Below are 24,692 nucleotides of genomic sequence, written 5' to 3' on the forward strand. Positions count from 1 at the left end.
AAATAATTAACTTCCCGTAGGGTAAGTTATAGTAATCGCAAAAAAATCGAAAATGAAAATTTTTATATATCTTTACGTTTCAGAGGTTTCTTAACATTTTGGCATACCTTAGAAAAAATGGATGTATGTGTGTGTGTGTGTGTGTGTGTGTGTGTGTGTGTGTATGTATGTATGTGCGTGTGTGTATGTATGTGCGGATACAAATTTTCGTCGACGATTTCGGGAACACGGATCAACCGATTTGAATAATTCAAAAAACATTCGATTCGTATTGATAAGGAGACGTGCTGATTAGTTTTTGGCGAAGGCAGGTCCAGCCGTTCCAAAGATGCGGGCAAAAAGTGCCGAAAACGGTACTCAGTTTTTAAGAGAACGGAGCGTCCGATTTTAATAATTCAAAAACATTTGACTTGTATTGACAAGATGAAGAATTGATCAAATTTTCATGAGGGCAGGTCTAGCGGTTTCGGAGATCTAACAAAAAAAGTAAAAAAAAATGCCATTTGTCGGTCAAAAATGATCATTAGACATATGCACATCAAATTATCAGATATTTTTATAGAGATTTTAACAATAAGTATAAATTTTGTTTGCATTCCTATGGGTTCCGTACCAATATTTATTCGTTAGACGGTGACGCGGCGCTTACGCGCTTTGACATTTTTCTCTATGCAGTTAAAGCAGTACGATTGCTTTGAAAAAGATCTTCCAAAATATGCCAAAATAAAGAAAACATTATATTTTCCAAAAAAATTAAAAAAAAAAAAAAAAAAATTAGATTTTTTTTTGAAAAAATTTTTTTTCAAAAAAAGTAATTTTTGTTTAATTTATAGTTTTTCAAAAATCTTATTTTTTCGAAGTAAATTTTTTTTAAAATGTCAATCGTTTTTAAAAAATAATAATTTTTGGTACGGGAAGTTCCAGCAATTTGCCTTAAGGCACGATGCCTTAATTGCCTTAAGACAGAATTCCACTTACAGCTAGTTTGATTTCTCTTGGTACATTTCATGATTTTATGTTTCAGGTTTCCGTACCCATATAGAAAACTTTATATATTTTCCAGAAAAATCGATTTGATAATTTGTATTTTTCTCTTTTATTTTGCAATTCTGAATTTACAAAAGTATATGCGTATGTGACTCAAAACTAGATCTTTTGTCGATGCTTACTTGAAATAGTTTCAAAGTTGAATATTTTTTGTACAATTCAAGAATTTTTTAATTTTTAAAAATATATATTGATCTTTTTCAATATTTTTTTTATCGAACTTTTTCATTTAGAAGCCTATAGAGGTAACGTCCTCTCAAACTCAAACATGATTCAATATGATCTTATGTTTTTGTCAAATAATAAAAAATATAAAAATTCAAAATTAATAACAGTTAAATTTAATGTACGTTAGAACATAATTGGTTTATTTTTTCCTATGTTTACTATAGCCCTCCGACGATATCCGAAGAGAACAAACTTTTGAAAAAAAATCTCTCTACTGTCACGACCGTATTAGAAAAAAGTCCGAAATAGAACAAGTAGTTTAAGTTTATTTTAACCGCTCTGTTTTATTATAAAATAAATTAAGCAGTCCAAATAAAATAGACATTTGTAGAGAAACTTTATTTATATATATATATATATATATATATATATATAAATGACTTAATCAATGAAAATTTATACTTATCAACTTTTATAATTGTGACAATAAAATTTCTCTCGATTATGCACCTAAGCATTCAGTCATGCAACTTTTCTGCTAACTATAACGATGTAGTTAAGTAGTTAAAATGTCCAATTTCGGCAACACATACTTTTCCAAGTTGAAACTGTAAGATACCATAAAATGAGCACGTCGGGTTTTCTGGCGAAAAAATAAACTTCGTCTTAGGAAAGTTAACGTATATATGTTTGGATACAATTTTTTGTTCACGATTTCGAGCGCACAAATAAAACGATTCAGATGATTCAAAAAACATTCGATTCCTATTGATGAGGAGACGTGCTAATTAGATTTTGATGAGGACAGGTCCAGCCGTTTCATAAATACGGGGCAAAAAGTACTAAAAACGGTAATTCGAAGCTTTTGAGAGAACGGATTATCCGATTTGAATGATTCAAAAAACATTTTATTTGAAATAAAGAATTGACGAAATTTTTTGAGGCAGGTTTAGCGGTTTCGGTGATACACAGAATAAAGTAAAAAAAAATATATTTGGCGGTCAAAAATGATCGTTAGACATATGCTCATCAAATTTTCAGATATTTGATAAAAACTTTAAAAATGAATACTAATTTTGTTACATTTTTGTTGGGTTTCGTAATAAGATTGTTATTTTTTAAAGGCAACTTATACGGTTCAAGCAAATTTGAAAATTTTCAGAAAAAAAACTTTTTTCAAAATTTTCAAAAATATACTAAGTTTTATAATTCAAATATGAATTTTAAATTTACAATTCAGTTTGAAAATGCATATATTTCAAATGCGTTATTTTATTTGTAAGAAATATATCCTCAGATAGATTTATTCGGCACCTTTTGCTAATGTAAACTTTCTTAAGTGTTTTGACGATAAGATCGTCAGTATATATTTTATGAACGATAAAATATATAGAGATTATAATTATCTATTTGTAAATGTTTCAAGCTTTCAATTGATCATTATTTATTAATTACTGATTTTTTCCCTTGAATATTTAATTCTAGTACGGAAAGTTCCAGCAACTTGCCTTAAGACACGATCTCATGCACCATTAGTTTTTTTTTAAATTTGGCCTCGCTTACTCTGAGCATTTAGCCACCTACAACATTTTTATTTATTTATATTCTAATTTTTAAATCATTTTCAATCTATATATGTATCCTATTCTATATTCTTCTTATTTTCTTCAATTCTTGCTCTTTTTCAAATTTCTAATTCTATTTAACTTCTCGCTTCATTCCATTTTTTTCTTCATTCTTCTTTTAATTTCAGCACAGTTCCAATATTTCTCTTCTTACTCTTAAATACAGCTATTCGAACTCTGTTATTCCTATTTTTCTTAATTTTTATTCAAGTTCTACTTAAACAACATCATTTTTATTTGATTTCAAATCAACTATACATATTTTTTTCCTATATTCTAAGTCAATGATAGGATTTGATCCAAAGATCCTTGTCGTGTGAATCGAACACGCTACCAAGTCAGCTATGCTCGCCACCACCACTAGTTCATTTGGGTAAATCACTACAGGTTTCCGCCGAGGATTTGATAGGAATTAGGGAATGCAATACCGGTTTACCGGTATAGCGAATTACCGGTAAACCGCCCGATTTTTCGGCGGTATTTTTACCGCTATTTGATACATAATGCACTAAAGTTTAAATTTCTCGGAACAAATTTATCGTTAAATTCCATAATCGCATAAACAGCTATATCTTCAAGTGATTCTATAGGATAAACAAATGTCAAATATTATCTCAACTCGTCATTAAATTGAATATTTATTGTTTTACTAAAGGCTTCATATCGTGTTACAATAAATAGAATTGGACTGATAGATAATGATGTTTGTTTTATCTTATGTAGAAATGTAACGGTTTTTAAAGTGATATTTGCGCCAAAATATTTTATATCATACAGAATACTTCTGCGTAATCTTTATTTTTTTTCTAACTTTATACATAATAATTATGATAATTACTAAGTATTTTTACTTCTTATTACAATTATAAAATATTATTTTTCGAAAACGTTTCAAAGTTTGAAAATACTATAGAAGCATCACATTGTTTTAAACGACAATATTCAACAATTATAGTAACTTATTACTTATCTCAACAAAGTATCCGATCTTAAATTAGTGTAGAAAAATTGTTTTTTTAAAATATTGGAGATTATGCTAATTTAACACATCGGACACAGACAATACAGTTTATTATAATAATGTAATATGACGTTTTACAAGTTTTTGGTCTTTCTTACCCATAAGTTTGTTTTTGGTGAAAAGGAATCAATATACTCGATAGTGATAATGAATTAATTAAATTGTATATAATTTTGTTATGTTATTATTTAAAAAAATAAATTTATTGTTATATTTTATTGTTTGTATTGTTTAGTTGAATATAGTTGTAGTTGTATATACATTTTCTTATATTTGTACTAGTAACTTTCAATTTTGTTTACGTTTGTTTAAGATAATAAAAATAACGGTAATTTACCGGTATTCCGGTTTTAAAATGAAAATTTACCGAAATACCGGTATTGATATTTTCCATCGGTATTGCATTCCCTAATAAGAATGAAATATGACAGTTTGAGGAGCAGTGCTCCCTACCCACACACGCACGATGTAGACACTCATACACCTTTACAATATCCCATATGGTCGTTTCGCTTGGAACGAACGCGTTCTCAGTATTTAGTATTAAAAACTCGCTTAGCTTCTCTGTTGGCATTAAAATTACTTTTAAAAGACGTTAAAATAGCGTGCTTTCATTTAACTTAACCTCCATTTAATAATAAACGCAATTTATTTAACAAAACATTTAAGAATAAATAAAACTAACGAGCCGTGTGTCAAAACTTTCAACAACCTAGAAAAAAACTTGTCGACAAAAAACACGAGTGTTAAAAAAATAAGTGTGTGTTATTCAAAAGATTTTTACTAAATATATTTATTATTATTATGATACAAGGGATATTTTTTATGCTCATTCAAAAATTTTGGATGTAGCCCAGTTTCTGGTGCAACCTAAATTCGGTTGTCATTTTGAATTCTGTATTTTCGGCTGTGATTTTATATATTGTGTATGATATTAAATTATTTATAATAAATAATGTTGTGAAGGTTTAATTAACTTAAATTCAGTCGTGATTTAATAATATTAACTAGTTGTTTATTACTAATTAATTAACAGTTGTTTTATTAATAAAAATGTTGTCGTGCAAGATGGAAAAATCTTTGGAGACTTTGCTGTCAAAATGCGAGATTCCGATTATCGATTTAGAACATGTCGGTGAGTTAATATTTAAAATTATAAAAGAACTATTGTATATATTGATGAATAGAATATTCAATTGTAATAAAAATATTTTTTATACTTTACCCAGATAATCCTCATAAATTTTATAGGTAAATAATTTACACTCTTTTTCACTATATTATCGAGTAATGTGTATATTGGATATCGTATCGGACCACAATCAGAATTTAGAAAATATTATAACTAAATAAATCCGAACCAGTTTTGTTTGATGTCTTTTCTAACCCATAGTCTTATAGTCTTGTAATGAATATGTCTCACCAGGTAACTCTCTGCGGCTCTTAGTTATTATTATATTGCATCGGGTCACACTTTCTATTAATTCAAAGATTACTATTAAGAACCAAACTAGTGGTGTATGGCATCGTAAATATATATATAAATATACGCAAATTGCTTGAACTTTCCGTACCAAAAATTATTATTTTTTTAAAAACGATTAACATTTTTGAAAAAAATTTACTTTAAAAAAATTAGATTTTTAAGAAACTATAAATTTGACAAAAAATTACTTTTTTTTGAAAACAAAATTTTTTTGAAAAGAAAAATGTTTTCTTCATTTTGACATATTTTGGAAATTCTGAACTTTTATCAAAGCAATCGTACTGCTTGAACTGCATAGAGACGAAATGTCAAAGCGCGTGAGCGCCGCGTCGCTTTCTAACGGATGACCATTGGTACGGAACCCATAGGAATATAAATAAAATTTATACTTATTGTTAAAATCTCTATAAAATATCTGATAATTTGATGTGCATATGTCTAATGATCATTTTTGACCGCCAAATGGCATTTTTTTTAAAAAAGTAAACTTTTTTCGCTAGATCTCCGAAACCGCTAGACCTGCCTTTATGAAAATTTGATCAATTCTTCATCTTGTCAATACAGGTAAAATGTTTTTTGAATTATTAAAATCGGACGCTCCGTTCTCTTAAAAGCTGAGTTACCGTTTTTGGCACTTTTTGCCCCATATCTTTATGATAGTGTGATAGTGCCTTAAAGCAAATTGCTGGAACTTTTCGTGTCGTACCGAAACGTTCGACGAATATTACATCTTTTTAAATAGATTATTATAAATATTGTAACATTGTCTAATATTTATAAGAATCATATAAACTAAATTGCAAAGTTGAAATTATTTGTTTAAAGTATATTAGAACAGAATTAAAATTAAAATCTGAATTATTTTCGATATACAAAAAAAATTTTTTTTTTTTAATTTTTGCAAGAAAAAAAATGAAACAAAAAAATTTTTTTTATCAAAAGCAATTATTTTGTTGAAACAAACAAAGTTCTTTGAATCATTCAAATCGGACGCTTAGTTCTCTCAAAAACTGGCATTTTTGCACATTTAGCTCTGTATCTTTGAAATGGCTGGACCTGCCTTTGTCAAAAACTAATTACCTCTTTTCCCAATCATTACAAATTGAATGTTTTTTAGATCATTCAAATCGGATACTCCGTTTTCTCAAAAAGTCGATTTGTATTTTCTGCCTTTGCCAAAAACTAATCAGCACATCTCCCTATCAATAGGAATCGAATGTTTTTTGAACCATTCAAATCGGTTGATCCGTGCGTCCGTAAACGTGGACGAAAAAATGCTGACATACAAAACACACACACATCCATTTTTTCTTAGGTATGCCAAAATGTTCAGAAACATTCAAAACGTGAAGATATGCAAAAGTTTTTATTTTTGATTTACGGCCCATTACTATAACTACCCTACGGGAAGTTGATAATACCAAATATTTTCTATCAGATATCTTTACTAATTTGTATTTTTTTGGCGTATGAATAACGTATCAGCTGACAACCATTTGGTATTTTAAGGTAGTTTTAATGAGAAAACTAGTAGTCCACGGCATCGTGCCATATGGCAAATTGCAGGAACTTCCCGTACTTAAAAATTTTGAAAGTTTTAAAAAAGTTTGAAAATTTTGAATTTCTTTGTTAACTTTCCGTATGGTAAGTTATTGTAATCGTCCAAAAATCGAAATTGAAAATTTTTACATTTCTCGACGTTTTGAAGATTTGTGAACATTTTGTCATACCTCAAAAAAATGGATGTGTCTTGGATATAATTTTCCGTCCACGTTGTCGGGCGCACGGATCAACCGATTTGAATGGTTCAAAAAACATTCGATTCCTATTGATAGGGAGATGTGCTGATTAGTCTTTTGCAAAGGCAGGTCCAGCCATTACGGAGATACGGAGCAAAGAGTGCAAAAAATACAAATCGAGTTTTTGAGAGATCGGAGCATCGGATTTGAATGATCTAAAAAACATTCAATACGTAATGACGGCGAGAAGTGGTGATTAGTTTTTGGCAATGACAGGTCCAGCAGTATCGGAGATACAGAGCTAAATGTGCAAACAATGGCAGTTTTTGAGAGAACTAAGCTCAGATTCAAAGAACTTTTTGCTTGTTTAAAGCAAAATATATGATTTTGAAAAAAAAATTCTTTCAAAAATTTTTTTTAAATTTTTTTTTTCAAAAAAATTTTTTTTTTTGTATATCGAAAATAATTCAGATTTTATTTTTAATTCTGACTAAAGTTCTAATATACTTTAAACTAATAATTTCAACTTTGCAATTCAGTTTATATAATACTTATGAATATTTAACGATATTACAGAATTTATAATGTTTGAAAACATTCAATATTCCTCGAACATTTTGTTACGGTACGGAAGTTCCAGCAATTTACCTCAAGGCACGTTGCCAGAATGTTCAACAACCAGTGAAAAGTAAAAATATGCGAAAATTTTCATTTTCGATTTTTTTAACGAATATAACTTACCTTACGGGAAGTAAATAAATCTCAATATTTTTTAATAATATCTCTAGCAACTTAAATTTTGTGATGTTTATAGGTCGCATCAGGTCACACTCTGCCGTAATTTAAAACTTTATTTTGATTTGAAAATCAATCCGGATCTTTCATTCGATGTCTGTATTTATCACATAATTTTGTTGTTTATATGATATCGCATCAGGTCACACTCTGCTAAGGAAAAAGAAGAAGGAAGAAAAGAATTCCCAATATTTTTTATTACTAATTTATACTGTATAGTGCATATATTGTGTCGCACCACAATCCGTTAGAATTTAATTTCTGATTATTTATTAACTTCCCGTAGGGTAAGTTATTGTAATCGTCCAAAAATCGAAATTGAAAATTTTTACATTTTGAAGGTTTCTGAACATTTTGGCATACCTCAGAAAAAATTGATGTGTGTGTGTACAAATTTTCGTCCACGTATTCGGGCGCACGGATCAACCGATTTGAATGGTTCAAAAAACATTCGATTTCTATTGATAGGGAGGTGTACTGATTAGTTTTTGGCAAATGGAGGTCCAGCGGTTTCGGAGATAGGGAGCTAAATGTGCAAAAATGGCAGTTTTTGAGAGAACTAAGCGCACGATTTGAATGATTCAAAGAACTTTCTGCTTGTTTTAACAAAATAATAGCTTTTGAAAAAAATTGTTTAATTTTTTTTTTGTATATCGAAAATAATTCAGATTTTAATTGTAATTTTGATTTAAGTTCTAATATACTTTAAACAAATATTTTCAACTTTGCAATTCAGTTTATATAGTTCTTACAAATATTAGACAATGTTACAGTATTTATTTATAATAATCTATTTGAAAACATTTAATATTCCTCGAACATTTCGTTACGGTACGGGAAGTTCCAGCAATTTGCCTCAAGGCACGATGCCATACACCCCACTAGTTTTCTTGTTGGTATGAAAACTATCAATAAGCAATTACTAATATTTATCAATAGATTTTTTACTATTATAAATATATATATATATATATATATATATACTGGAAGACCCGACAGACGTTGTCCTGTACCCACATCTACATTTTTTTATTATCCTATACTAATATTTACCGCTCAGTTAAAAATAATAATTAATTGTTTTTCGAATTACTATTTACACAAATATATCAGTGATGTTAAATGTAGAACTACTTCAAATAAAATGATGATTCTAAATTCCTACAGTTAACATTTTAATTAACCCTTTAACACATATTAAAATATGATCAATAAAATTGTATATTAAAAATTATACACTGCTATTTATAGAACAAATTTATTTCTAATTTTTTTTAATGCCAAGGGTTATCCAATATTTTTAGTCATACCTGTAGATGTGGATGAATAAATCAATGACTTTTTGTTTTTTCACGACTAGAACATTGATTTTCCAAATTTATCACACAAAAAATCGTCTGCCTTTGTGATTTATAGCATAAGATATACGTATTGAAGTCTTTTAAAAGGTATAACAAATTCGCGGTACAGGTACAATAACCCCTTTAATTTTTCTACCCAAAATAATTGCTTCAATAATGTTGCCTATAATTTTTATAATTTTGTACCATATTTTAACTGGCTTTTAGTATTTTTAATATGTAAATTACATTTTTCTCACTTATAATTCAATATACTTTATTACAAGTTCATATTTGAAGTGAATTAATTTGTCAAATCCTGTTCACATGTGCTCTATTCAACCTACGATCAACAAAATTATTGCAGTAAATAGAGAGGAAAAAAGCGCGTGGCCTGCGATTTTTTTACTGTGCTGATATTTTGATATTTTGGAAATAGGCTAATCTTAATCTTAAGTTCAGAAGTGAAAACAATTTGCACTTCTTTACCACTCCCGGTATTAATTGGATTAAAACTCATTTAATTCTGATTTTATTAAATATATTATTGTAATTGTAATATACTATTTTAAAGGTAATTAAATGAGCTAAAACTTTTTCTGTCATAAATTTTACCGTGACTTCTCTTATTTTGAAACGGCGAAGTGTTAAAGCTCGAAAGACACTCTGGTTGGACAGCCGCGCACTCTAGAAACAATCATAGGCTATGATTGAAAAAAATTGAGCTATTGGAAATAAATTTGTTCTATAAATAGTAGTGTATAATTTTTAATATACAATTTAATATACAATTAAAATCTTAATACATCGCTGTTTTATAGTGTTCTAGAAACAATATTAAGCTCAAATTAAGCTTTAAAATGAGTACTTCTGCATATAAAATGAGTGAGCTATCATGCAAATAAAAGACGCATACAATGTTTTTTTCATTTAAATCAAATAGTTTATGAGTGCCATTTCCACCAAAATTAAAAATAATCGTATTCCATCTAGAATTAACTTGGTTTAAGAGATCTTGATGGATTCTAGAAAATTCCACAACTTTAGTACAAACGATTTTCAAAAAGCTCACGATTTCATGATAAAAAATCTTAAAAAAACAACCAATTTCTCATTATTATATCTCTGAGCTAATAAAAGATACGTATAAAAATATATAGATGAAAATTCAAGGTCTTTTCCTGGCTAATTATTGCTTTTTATTATTTTTCTGTTACACAAATATTGATTGAGCTATGATTCATGGCACTCATAAACTATTTGATTTAAATTAAAAAAACGTTGTATGCGTCTTTTATTTGCATGATAGCTCACTCATTTTACACTCAGAAGTACTTATTTTAAAGCTTATTTTGAGCTTAATATTGTTTCTAGAACACTATAAAACAGCGATTTATTAAGATTTTAATTGATATAATTTCGTTCATTTCATTTTTTTCGTTAAAATGTATGTTTCTGATATTAGCAAACAACGCTTTTAATTTTTCTTTAACGTTTAGTTAAAAAATAATAATCTGTCAAATTGAATATTAAATAGGGTATATTTAAGGCGCAATCACTAACAGTCCACAATCGTCAGACGCATGCGCAGACTGCATCACCTGTCAGACGCATGTTGACTCTATCTTATTATATTACATATTTTAATTTTTGGCATATCTCAGCTGCTTTTCGGCAATGATAATGTAGACATTACATTTTTCTTATTCATAATCATGAACATATTACATTCTAATATTGTCTTGGCTTATAAGTGAATGGAAATGTTTGGCAAATGACAGTCTTCATTTGTTTCTAATGTCAAACAATGCCTCAAATATTTTCAATGTCAATGTCAATGTCATTTATTCCTACAATTTAACTATATTTCTATGAATCAAAAAATTCTAGAAATTTTCCCGAACAAACTTCAGGAAGATTGATGAAAATACGAACTAGTTGGTTTGGTATTTAGCCTTGAGGCAAGTTACATGAACTTCCCGATATGTGTAAATAATCGACTTAATCAAAAAAAAAGTGTAAATAATATACTTCATCAATCCTACTTTAAAAAAAACGATAATAAACGAATTTTTAAAATTAAACTACTTGTCGTAATGCCGTAATTTTACAGTAAGTTCTATAAGACCTTGATGTATATCGCCAAAAAAAGTTCCATGAAAATCGGATTAAATTTTTTTTTCAACAGTTAATTACAAGAAAACGGCTCGGTAGATTTTTACCTAAAATTAAACAGTACGATTCCCAACTAATATCTTTCGAACAGTTTTTGATTTTTTAAAATCGGTTCGGTAGGATGAGCTTAAATGTGGACGAAAATTTAACACTTTTTTTCAACAGTTCATTACAAGAAAACGGCTCGGTAGATTTTCACCTAAAATTAATCAGTACCATTCCCAACTAATATCTTTCGAACAGTTTTTGATTTTTTAAAATCGGTTCGGTAGGATGAGCTTAAATATGTACGAAAAGTTTAACACTTTTTTTTAAATTGCAAAGAAACGGCTTGGCAGATCGTCGCACAAAACTGACAAACGATAGTCCTCACCGAAATACATCAAATGGCTTTTAAATTTCTGAAATCGGTTCAGGCGCTTTTGAGAAAACGTCGATCAAAAGTCTAATTTTGACAAATGTCAAAAAAACTATACCAATTTTTGCAAACTTTGACGAATTTTTAAAGCTAAACGAGTTGTCGTAGGGCCGTAATATTTTAGTATGACCTAGAAAACTATGGTATCTACCGTCAAAAAAAAAATCATAAAATCGTCGAATTTTTTTTTTTTAAACGTTATTACAAGAAAACGGCTCGGCCGATCTTTACCAAAAACTAATCAGCACGATTCCCAACCAATATCTATCGAATGGTTTTTGAATTTTCAGAATCGATTTAGAATTGCGGGCTAAAACGTGGGCGAAAAATTTTTCACTTTTCTGCAATTTACAACGAAACGGCCCGGCCGATCGCCGCACAAAACTCAGAGACGATAGTCCTCATCGAGATACATCGAATGGCTTTTAAATTTTTAAAATCGGTCCAGTCATTTTTGAGAAAACGTCGATTTACGGCAAAAAATCTGTTCACATACACACACACACATACTCACACACACACATACTTTTTCCAAATTTGGTCTCATTCGATTCAGAATGGCTTGAAACGTCGAGAAAACATAAAATTAGCGAATCGGATTTTTTTATGAAAACATAAACTTCTCCTTCGGGAAGTTAATAATCGTTTAGGAGGATTAATCTTTCACACCCCATTACAGAAGAATTTTATATATAAGATATATATATATATATATATATATATATATATATATATATATTTTGTTGAAATAAGCAGAAAGTTATTTGAATCATTCAAATCGGATGCTTAGTTCTCTCAAAAACTGCCATTTTTTGCACATTTAGCTCTGTATCTTTGAAATGGCTGGACCTGCCTTTGTCAAAAACTAATTACCTCTTTTCCCAATCATTACAAATTGAATGTTTTTTAGATCATTCAAATCGGATACTCCGTTTCTCAAAAAGTCGATTTGTATTTTCTGCCTTTGCCAAAAACTAATCAGCACATCTCCCTATCAATAGGAATCGAATGTTTTTTGAACCATTCAAATCGGTTGATCCGTGCGTCCGTAAACGTGGACGAAAAAATGCTGACATACAAAACACACACACATCCATTTTTTCTTAGGTATGCCAAAATGTTCAGAAACATTCAAAACGTGAAGATATGCAAAAGTTTTTATTTTTGATTTACGGCCCATTACTATAACTACCCTACGGGAAGTTGATAATACCAAATATTTTCTATCAGATATCTTTACTAATTTGTATTTTTTTGGCGTATGAATAACGTATCAGCTGACAACCATTTGGTATTTAAGGTAGTTTTAATGAGAAAACTAGTAGTCCACGGCATCGTGCCATATGGCAAATTGCAGGAACTTCCCGTACTTAAAAATTTTGAAAGTTTTAAAAAAGTTTGAAAATTTTGAATTTCTTTGTTAACTTTCCGTATGGTAAGTTATTGTAATCGTCCAAAAATCGAAATTGAAAATTTTTACATTTCTCGACGTTTTGAAGATTTGTGAACATTTTGTCATACCTCAAAAAAATGGATGTGTCTTGGATATAATTTTCCGTCCACGTTGTCGGGCGCACGGATCAACCGATTTGAATGGTTCAAAAAACATTCGATTCCTATTGATAGGGAGATGTGCTGATTAGTCTTTTGCAAAGGCAGGTCCAGCCATTACGGAGATACGGAGCAAAGAGTGCAAAAAATACAAATCGAGTTTTTGAGAGATCGGAGCATCGGATTTGAATGATCTAAAAAACATTCAATACGTAATGACGGCGAGAAGTGGTGATTAGTTTTTGGCAATGACAGGTCCAGCAGTATCGGAGATACAGAGCTAAATGTGCAAACAATGGCAGTTTTTGAGAGAACTAAGCTCAGATTCAAAGAACTTTTTGCTTGTTTAAAGCAAAATATATGATTTTGAAAAAAAAATTCTTTCAAAAATTTTTTTTAAATTTTTTTTTTCAAAAAAATTTTTTTTTTGTATATCGAAAATAATTCAGATTTTATTTTTAATTCTGACTAAAGTTCTAATATACTTTAAACTAATAATTTCAACTTTGCAATTCAGTTTATATAATACTTATGAATATTTAACGATATTACAGAATTTATAATGTTTGAAAACATTCAATATTCCTCGAACATTTTGTTACGGTACGGAAGTTCCAGCAATTTACCTCAAGGCACGTTGCCAGAATGTTCAACAACCAGTGAAAAGTAAAAATATGCGAAAATTTTCATTTTCGATTTTTTTAACGAATATAACTTACCTTACGGGAAGTAAATAAATCTCAATATTTTTTAATAATATCTCTAGCAACTTAAATTTTGTGATGTTTATAGGTCGCATCAGGTCACACTCTGCCGTAATTTAAAACTTTATTTTGATTTGAAAATCAATCCGGATCTTTCATTCGATGTCTGTATTTATCACATAATTTTGTTGTTTATATGATATCGCATCAGGTCACACTCTGCTAAGGAAAAAGAAGAAGAAGAAGAAAAGAATTCCCAATATTTTTTATTACTAATTTATACTGTATAGTGCATATATTGTGTCGCACCACAATCCGTTAGAATTTAATTTCTGATTATTTATTAACTTCCCGTAGGGTAAGTTATTGTAATCGTCCAAAAATCGAAATTGAAAATTTTACATTTTGAAGGTTTCTGAACATTTTGGCATACCTCAGAAAAAATTGATGTGTGTGTGTACAAATTTTCGTCCACGTATTCGGGCGCACGGATCAACCGATTTGAATGGTTCAAAAAACATTCGATTTCTATTGATAGGGAGGTGTACTGATTAGTTTTTGGCAAATGGAGGTCCAGCGGTTTCGGAGATAGGGAGCTAAATGTGCAAAAATGGCAGTTTTTGAGAGAACTAAGCGCACGATTTGAATGATTCAAAGAACTTTCTGCTTGTTTTAACAAAATAATAGCTTTTGAAAAAAAATTGTTTAATTTTTTTTTGTATATCGAAAATAATTCAGATTTTAATTGTAATTTTGATTTAAGTTCTAATATACTTTAAACAAATATTTTCAACTTTGCAATTCAGTTTATATAGTTCTTACAAATATTAGACAATGTTACAGTATTTATTTATAATAATCTATTTGAAAACATTTAATATTCCTCGAACATTTCGTTACGGTACGGGAAGTTCCAGCAATTTGCCTCAAGGCACGATGCCATACACCCCACTAGTTTTCTTGTTGGTATGAAAACTATCAATAAGCAATTACTAATATTTATCAATAGATTTTTTACTATTATAAATATATATATATATATATATATATATATATATATATATACTGGAAGACCCGACAGACGTTGTCCTGTACCCACATCTACATTTTTTTATTATCCTATACTAATATTTACCGCTCAGTTAAAAATAATAATTAATTGTTTTTCGAATTACTATTTACACAAATATATCAGTGATGTTAAATGTAGAACTACTTCAAATAAAATGATGATTCTAAATTCCTACAGTTAACATTTTAATTAGCCCTTTAACACATATTAAAATATGATCAATAAAATTGTATATTAAAAATTATACACTGCTATTTATAGAACAAATTTATTTCTAATTTTTTTTAATGCCAAGGGTTATCCAATATTTTTAGTCATACCTGTAGATGTGGATGAATAAATCAATGACTTTTTGTTTTTTCACGACTAGAACATTGATTTTCCAAATTTATCACACAAAAAATCGTCTGCCTTTGTGATTTATAGCATAAGATATACGTATTGAAGTCTTTTAAAAGGTATAACAAATTCGCGGTACAGGTACAATAACCCCTTTAATTTTTCTACCCAAAATAATTGCTTCAATAATGTTGCCTATAATTTTTATAATTTTGTACCATATTTTAACTGGCTTTTAGTATTTTTAATATGTAAATTACATTTTTCTCACTTATAATTCAATATACTTTATTACAAGTTCATATTTGAAGTGAATTAATTTGTCAAATCCTGTTCACATGTGCTCTATTCAACCTACGATCAACAAAATTATTGCAGTAAATAGAGAGGAAAAAAGCGCGTGGCCTGCGATTTTTTTACTGTGCTGATATTTTGATATTTTGGAAATAGGCTAATCTTAATCTTAAGTTCAGAAGTGAAAACAATTTGCACTTCTTTACCACTCCCGGTATTAATTGGATTAAAACTCATTTAATTCTGATTTTATTAAATATATTATTGTAATTGTAATATACTATTTTAAAGGTAATTAAATGAGCTAAAACTTTTTCTGTCATAAATTTTACCGTGACTTCTCTTATTTTGAAACGGCGAAGTGTTAAAGCTCGAAAGACACTCTGGTTGGACAGCCGCGCACTCTAGAAACAATCATAGGCTATGATTGAAAAAAATTGAGCTATTGGAAATAAATTTGTTCTATAAATAGTAGTGTATAATTTTTAATATACAATTTAATATACAATTAAAATCTTAATACATCGCTGTTTTATAGTGTTCTAGAAACAATATTAAGCTCAAATTAAGCTTTAAAATGAGTACTTCTGCATATAAAATGAGTGAGCTATCATGCAAATAAAAGACGCATACAATGTTTTTTTCATTTAAATCAAATAGTTTATGAGTGCCATTTCCACCAAAATTAAAAATAATCGTATTCCATCTAGAATTAACTTGGTTTAAGAGATCTTGATGGATTCTAGAAAATTCCACAACTTTAGTACAAACGATTTTCAAAAAGCTCACGATTTCATGATAAAAAATCTTAAAAAAACAACCAATTTCTCATTATTATATCTCTGAGCTAATAAAAGATACGTATAAAAATATATAGATGAAAATTCAAGGTCTTTTCCTGGCTAATTATTGCTTTTTATTATTTTTCTGTTACACAAATATTGATTGAGCTATGATTCATGGCACTCATAAACTATTTGATTTAAATTAAAAAAACGTTGTATGCGTCTTTTATTTGCATGATAGCTCACTCATTTTACACTCAGAAGTACTTATTTTAAAGCTTATTTTGAGCTTAATATTGTTTCTAGAACACTATAAAACAGCGATTTATTAAGATTTTAATTGATATAATTTCGTTCATTTCATTTTTTCGTTAAAATGTATGTTTCTGATATTAGCAAACAACGCTTTTAATTTTTCTTTAACGTTTAGTTAAAAAATAATAATCTGTCAAATTGAATATTAAATAGGGTATATTTAAGGCGCAATCACTAACAGTCCACAATCGTCAGACGCATGCGCAGACTGCATCACCTGTCAGACGCATGTTGACTCTATCTTATTATATTACATATTTTAATTTTTGGCATATCTCAGCTGCTTTTCGGCAATGATAATGTAGACATTACATTTTTCTTATTCATAATCATGAACATATTACATTCTAATATTGTCTTGGCTTATAAGTGAATGGAAATGTTTGGCAAATGACAGTCTTCATTTGTTTCTAATGTCAAACAATGCCTCAAATATTTTCAATGTCAATGTCAATGTCATTTATTCCTACAATTTAACTATATTTCTATGAATCAAAAAATTCTAGAAATTTTCCCGAACAAACTTCAGGAAGATTGATGAAAATACGAACTAGTTGGTTTGGTATTTAGCCTTGAGGCAAGTTACATGAACTTCCCGATATGTGTAAATAATCGACTTAATCAAAAAAAAAGTGTAAATAATATACTTCATCAATCCTACTTTAAAAAAAACGATAATAAACGAATTTTTAAAATTAAACTACTTGTCGTAATGCCGTAATTTTAATTTACAGTAAGTTCTATAAGACCTTGATGTATATCGCCAAAAAAAGTTCCATGAAAATCGGATTAAATTTTTTTTCAACAGTTAATTACAAGAAAACGGCTCGGTAGATTTTTACCTAAAATTAAACAGTACGATTCCCAACTAATATCTTTCGAACAGTTTTTGATTTTTTAAAATCGGTTCGGTAGGATGAGCTTAAATGTGGACGAAAATTTAACACTTTTTTTCAACAGTTCATTACAAGAAAACGGCTCGGTAGATTTTCACCTAAAATTAATCAGTACCATTCCCAACTAATATCTTTCGAACAGTTTTTGATTTTTTAAAATCGGTTCGGTAGGATGAGCTTAAATATGGACGAAAAGTTTAACACTTTTTTTTAAATTGCAAAGAAACGGCTTGGCAGATCGTCGCACAAAACTGACAAACGATAGTCCTCACCGAAATACATCAAATGGCTTTTAAATTTCTGAAATCGGTTCAGGCGCTTTTGAGAAAACGTCGATCAAAAGTCTAATTTTGACAAATGTCAAAAAAACTATACCAATTTTTGCAAACTTTGACGAATTTTTAAAGCTAAACGAGTTGTCGTAGGGCCGTAATATTTTAGTATGACCTAGAAAACTATGGTATCTACCGTCAAAAAAAAAATCATAAAAATCGTCGAATTTTTTTTTTTTAAACGTTATTACAAGAAAACGGCTCGGCCGATCTTTACCAAAAACTAATCAGCACGATTCCCAACCAATATCTATCGAATGGTTTTTGAATTTTCAGAATCGATTTAGAATTGCGGGCTAAAACGTGGGCGAAAAATTTTTCACTTTTCTGCAATTTACAACGAAACGGCCCGGCCGATCGCCGCACAAAACTCAGAGACGATAGTCCTCATCGAGATACATCGAATGGCTTTTAAATTTTTAAAATCGGTCCAGTCATTTTTGAGAAAACGTCGATTTACGGCAAAAAATCTGTTCACATACACACACACACATACTCACACACACACATACTTTTTCCAAATTTGGTCTCATTCGATTCAGAATGGCTTGAAACGTCGAGAAAACATAAAATTAGCGAATCGGATTTTTTTATGAAAACATAAACTTCTCCTTCGGGAAGTTAATAATCGTTTAGGAGGATTAATCTTTCACACCCCATTACAGAAGAATTTTATATATAAGATATATATATATATATATATATATATATATGTATATATATATATATATATATATATATATGTATATATATATATATTCGCGTGTGTGTCCATTGACGTTTTACGATTCGATAAGTGTTATCACAAATAAATTGGCGTATTCTATCTGTATCCACCTGTATCCATGTATCCATGTTCTTTATCTCCTGTTGGATTATATTTTGCTGATAAATTGATAAATTTTATCCAAAAATTGTTTGAACTTGCAATCAGTTCAAGTGCGTGCACTTATTACTAATGCGATTTTAGCAATTAAGAGCCCCTCGGTTACTTAGTTTCGATAATTAGTAATTTATTATCGCGTGATAGATGTCGGGATTGAAACTAGGATAGATACTAGGAAATATCTATGACTTGTGCCTTCAAACCCGCGTTTTGTACAAACTGGTATATCATACAGTAGTGATATAAATTTTCACTTGACTGTAGAGATTTTCAAATCCTTATGTAGGCAAAAGTTCGAAATATACCAAGGCGCATTAGTTAGGATACGCAGAATTTTGTTCTGGCACCTTTGAATGATGTTTATGTTTGATTTACAAGTGCAACCCCATAGTTCGATTCCATAAGTCCAAATAGGCACTGTGATAGTTTTGTACAGAAGCACTTTGTTATCGAGAGAGATTTCAGATTTCCTCCCAAAAAGCCAGTAAAAATCTTTTATTTTCAGTTGGATTTGTTTTTCTTTATTTTCAATGTGCGTTCTTCATGTCAATTTCGAATCAATGTGCATGCATATATCAAAATATGTTACTTAATGTAAATACTCTTTAGGGGTATTTCTGCAATAAGCCGAAATATATGATCAGTATTAGAAAAATGAATGATGGTTACAGTTCACTGTTTCGCATGCGCAGACTTTTTCTCACAGTTGCAAAATGACAGTTTTAGTTAGTCTACGACAGTTTGTGCTCCGATAAAACGATCTACATATCAGCTCTTTTCTGACGACACCTGAGGATTAGCAGTTACCTTGCACCATTTTAAAGGACTGGCTATGGTTTAGGTAATGAAGTGTGCTTGAATGGTCGACAGTTTTTTGTACCGTATTGAAACATGAAAATTATATGTGGTTCGCCTACGTATCGGTAGGGGATTTTCAACTTCCCGAAGAAGAAGTTTATGTTTTCATAAAATCGACTTTGCGCGACGATCATCCTAGCCGTTTCTTTGTAAATCGCGGAAAAGTGAAAAATTTTCGTCCACGTTTTAGCTCGCAATTCTGTATCGATTTTGAAAATTCAAAAACCGTTCGAAAGATATAGATTGGGAATCGTGCTGATTAGTTTTGATAAAGATCGGCCGGGCCGTTTTCTTGTAATAAAGTTTTAAAAAAATTTTTCGAAGATTTTTGATTTTTTTTTATGGTCAACACTTTTAGCTTTAAAAATTCGTCACAGTTTGCAAAAATTGGTATCGTTATTTTGGCATTTGTCAAAATTAAACTATTCATCGACGTTTGCTCAAAAACGCCTGAACCGATTTCAGAAATTTAAAAGCCATTCGATGTATCTCAATGTGCACTATAGTATGTCAGTTTTGTGAGACGATCTGCCGAGCCGTTTCTTTGTAATTTGAAAAAGAGTGTTAAACTTTTCGTCCATATTTAAGCTCATTCTATCGAATCGATTTTAAAAAATCAAAAACTGTTCGAAAGATATTAGTTGGGCATGATACTGATTAGTTTTAGGTGAAAATCTATCGAACCGTTTTCTTGTAATTAACTGTTGAAAAACAAATTTAAGCCGATTTTTATGGAATTTTTTTTTGGCGATATATATCATGGTCTTATAGAACTTACTGAAATATTACGGCCTTACGACAAGTAGTTTTATTTTAAAAATTCATCAAAGTTTGAGAAAATGAGTAGTTTTTTTGACATTTGCTAAAATTAAAATTAGACGATTTACTTAGTATAACGTTAGAGTACTTGGTATTAATAAACCATTAAAGTCCTACGGAAACTGGTTCAAATATAAAAATCGAAAATTTGCTTCTAGAAAATACTCCGAGTTAACGTGTTCGTTCGTATTCAATTATGTGTAATAAATTCACTCGGAATACTTCTAAACACTCATAAATTAACTTGTTTGTTATTGATTGAGTCGATTATTTACACATATCGGGAAGTTCATGTAACTTGCCTTAAGGCTAAATACCAATATCAACTAGTTGTAAAAGTTTTTCAGATCACTATGTCTTGAGATTCACTGGTTATATTTCTACGAAATAAAGATGAATATATTATGTAACTATTCTTTTATCTAGTCGAGTAAAAATATTTTCATAACTAATGTTCATTATTAACTTCCCGTAGGGTAAGTTATTGTAATCGTCCAAAAATCAAAATTGAAAATTTTTACATTTCTCGACTCTCGACTCTTGTTTTGAAGGTTCCTGAACATTATGGCATACCTCAGAAAAAATGGATGTGTGGGTGTATGTATGTATGGATACAATTTTTCGGTCACGTTTTCGGGCGCACGGATCAACCGATTTGAATGGTTCAATAAACATTCGATTCCTATTGATAGGGAGATGTGCTGATTAGTTTTTGGCAAAGGCAGGTCCAGCAGTTACGGAGATAAAGAGCAAAGAGTGCAGAAAATAGTAATCGAGTTTTTGAGAGAACGGAGCATCCGATTTGAATGATCTAAAAAACGTTCAATTAGTAATTATTGGGAGAAGTGGTTATTAGTTTTTGGCATAGGCAGGCCCAGCCATTTTGAAGATACAGAGCTAAATGTTAAAAAATGGCAGTTTTTGAGAGAACTAAGCGTCCGATTTAAATGATTCAAAGAACTTTCTGCTTGTTTTAATAATATAATTGATTTTGGAAAAAATCTTTGTTCCAAAATAATTTCTTTTCAAAAAAATTTTAATTTAAAAAAAATATATATATCGAAAATAAATCAGATTTTATTTTTAATTATGACTAAAGTTCTAATATACTTTAAACAAATAATTTCAACTTTGCAATTTAGTTTATATAATTCTTATAAATATTAGACAATGTTACAATATTTTTAATAATTTATTTGAAAACATTCAGTATTCCTCAAACATTTTGTTACGATACGGGAAGTTCCAGCAATTTGCCTTAAGGTACGATGCCATACACCCCACTAGTTTCACAATTAATTATTTTCTAAAAAAAGTGTCTCACGTCGTGTTTGTGGATTGTAACATATGCCGCGGCAAATAGCAAAAATAAAAAACGATAATAATACTTCTTTTTTTATCTCTAACAAAAATGACATCTTTCAAATGTAAAAATCACACATTTTCTGTAACTAATTTTTGTTACAAATACCGAATCTAATCTTTGTTACTACCGAATCTAATATAATTGTGTAAGATACATCACCAGACAAAAAATACTACTCTTCTAATTCAGTTTTTGAATTTGAATACCTATTTTTTTCAGTTCTGTTCACTTCGGTTTCATTTTTCTTAATTTACCTTTGGTTTTCCCCATCGCTTTTTTTAACCTTTCTGTACATAATCCATTCCTTTATCTTAAAAAACTTTTTTTCTTAATATTCTGTATTCTTCGTCATTAATATTGTTAGTCCTATAAAAAAAATTGTTTTTAACGGAGAAAACATGATGATGGAACGTATCTAGTTCCGAAACGTCATAATTAAACATCTACAAAAACTAATTGTTTTTTAACTTCCCGAATATCTATTGGATTTATTGTTCGGAAAAGAAACATATATCAAATGTACATATATGTATATGCTGTATTTTAATAGTTGCAACATGTGCATAATTGTTTATCCGGAGTAGAGATCTTGCATATATATCTACATATATATATATATATATATATATATATATATATATATATATATCGATAATTATTTTTATCGAATCATTTCGATATCCGATCAGATCTTGCGCAACATTTCGTGTTGAAACACTAATCTAAATATCATTTGTATTTATTTATGGACATTAATTCATAACATAATATATGATGAGCGCTGTGTTCTAGATAATATAAATTGTAATTAAAACGGCATATAAAAGGCTAGCTGCCGATTCATTCTGAATTACCGAGGGCGGGCGGCGAGAATATTTTTAACTTTCCGTAAATTTTTGCATATCTTTACGTTTTAAAGGCTTCTGAACATTTTGGCATACCTCAGAAAAAATTGATGTGTGTGTGCGGTTTTGTATGTCCGCATTTTTTGTCAATGTTTTCGGGCGCACGGTTCAACCGATTTGAATCGTTTAAAAAACATTCGATTTCTATTGTTCGGGAGATGTGCTGATTAGTTTTTGGCAAAAGCAGGTCAAGCCGTTACGGAGATACGGTGCAAAGAGAGAAGAACATACAAATTGAGTTTTTGAGATAATGAAGTATCCGATTTGAATGATCTAAAAAACATTCAATTTGTAATAATTGGGAGAAGAGGTGATTAGTTTTTGACAAAGACAGGTCCAGCCATTTCGAAGATACAGAGCTAAATGTGCAAAAAATGGCAGTTTTCATATAATATATATAAATTTTAAATATTATAAATATATAATATATAAGTGACATATTTTTCAATCTTCGATGAATTTTTAAAATTAAACGATTGCCGCAGAGACGTAATATTTTATTATGTTCTTAAGGACTATGATATCTGTCAACAAAATGGTTTCATCAAAAAAAAATTTCTCGGCCGATCTGAGAAACGCAAGTATTTATAGAGTTACATCGAATGACTTTTAAAGTTTTAAAATCGGTTCAGCCGTTTTTAAGAAGTCGTAGACAAAAGGCCGTCTTAATTTACTCGAATATATTTAGCTATTTGCGTGGTAAGTATTAACTTAAAATAAGTACCTATTAAATTAAAGTAAAAAACTTGCTTCAAATCTTCAACAAATGCGTGTACCTAAACGCTGCGAATTCACTGTACTGCATCAACTCTGGTAATTTAATAAAATCGTATAATAATTGTTTTACATTAAAATCTCTTGCGAACGCAGAATTTTGCTACACAACTTCATTTGGGCTCTAGAGCGGCCTTTTACGGTTTTATTGCGGTATTTGTGTGGTCCAAATTACAAATCATACAAAGAAAATCGCTCAAATTAATATCTAAAATTTTGTAAATTATTGTCAAAAAACTGAAACCTTTCTCAGATGAAGAATACATAAAAGTATATTCAATTTAGCCTAGATTTAGTAAAGTTGCAAGTTTAAAGATTGCTCCAAGTTTTTTGTAGTAAGGGGGCTTTAACAATAAATTGGATGATTGAGGGTCAGCAATGGTATACAAGGAACATTAGTAAACATGCTCAATTGGCAAATATTTGGGGCTAAAGAACTATTGGAACTAATTATTCTTTTATATCCTTTTGCAATTTGAAGACTACTCCTTAAATACTCAGAATTATATTCCTTATGCGCAGTGAGAAGAAAAATTGGAAAGGTAAATTGGTAAAAAAGAAGACAATTTGAACTGAAGACATTGGATTAAATATAGATTTAAGAATAATCAACATTAACACAATTTTGACAACTTAGACGCTATGACTAACTAAGTAAATTTCTTTATAGAAGTTTTTATGTCTTAAAAAATAATGTAACGATTTTTATATGTTTGTTTTTCAAATATGATGTAATTAAGGTTTTTTGAATTCATTTTTTTTCAGATCCAATCTATCATAAGATTAGTAAATAAGGAAGAAGACAATTGAAACTTAAGACTTTGGTTTTAGGGATGATCAAAACAAAACAAGTTTTTGAACATAATTAAATAGGTCAGATTGAAATTAAAATGAAAAAACTCGTTCTCGTGGGTACTTTTGACCTCGCTCACTGGAAATTGATTGGTGTCATCGTTTGCGTGTATTTGTGGTAATAATAATG

General features: G+C 29.5%; 1 protein-coding gene across 1 annotated transcript in view; it reads left to right on the plus strand.

Moving 5' to 3' along the window:
• The first annotated feature begins 4,897 nt into the window (after window positions 1–4,897).
• The window catches only part of LOC113363948 (UPF0676 protein C1494.01-like), a 103,110-nt gene continuing 83,315 nt past the window's right edge, over window positions 4,898–24,692 (plus strand). The window contains exon 1 of the mRNA XM_026606425.1: window positions 4,898–4,992. Coding sequence (XP_026462210.1) covers window positions 4,915–4,992 — 78 coding nt within the window. The 5' untranslated portion in view covers window positions 4,898–4,914. The remainder of the gene's footprint in view (window positions 4,993–24,692) is intronic.

Source organism: Ctenocephalides felis, unplaced genomic scaffold (assembly GCF_003426905.1).
Source record: "Ctenocephalides felis isolate EL2017-DRISC unplaced genomic scaffold, ASM342690v1 CF-g0.4_SCAFFOLD_00845, whole genome shotgun sequence".
Taxonomy (NCBI): domain Eukaryota; kingdom Metazoa; phylum Arthropoda; class Insecta; order Siphonaptera; family Pulicidae; genus Ctenocephalides; species Ctenocephalides felis.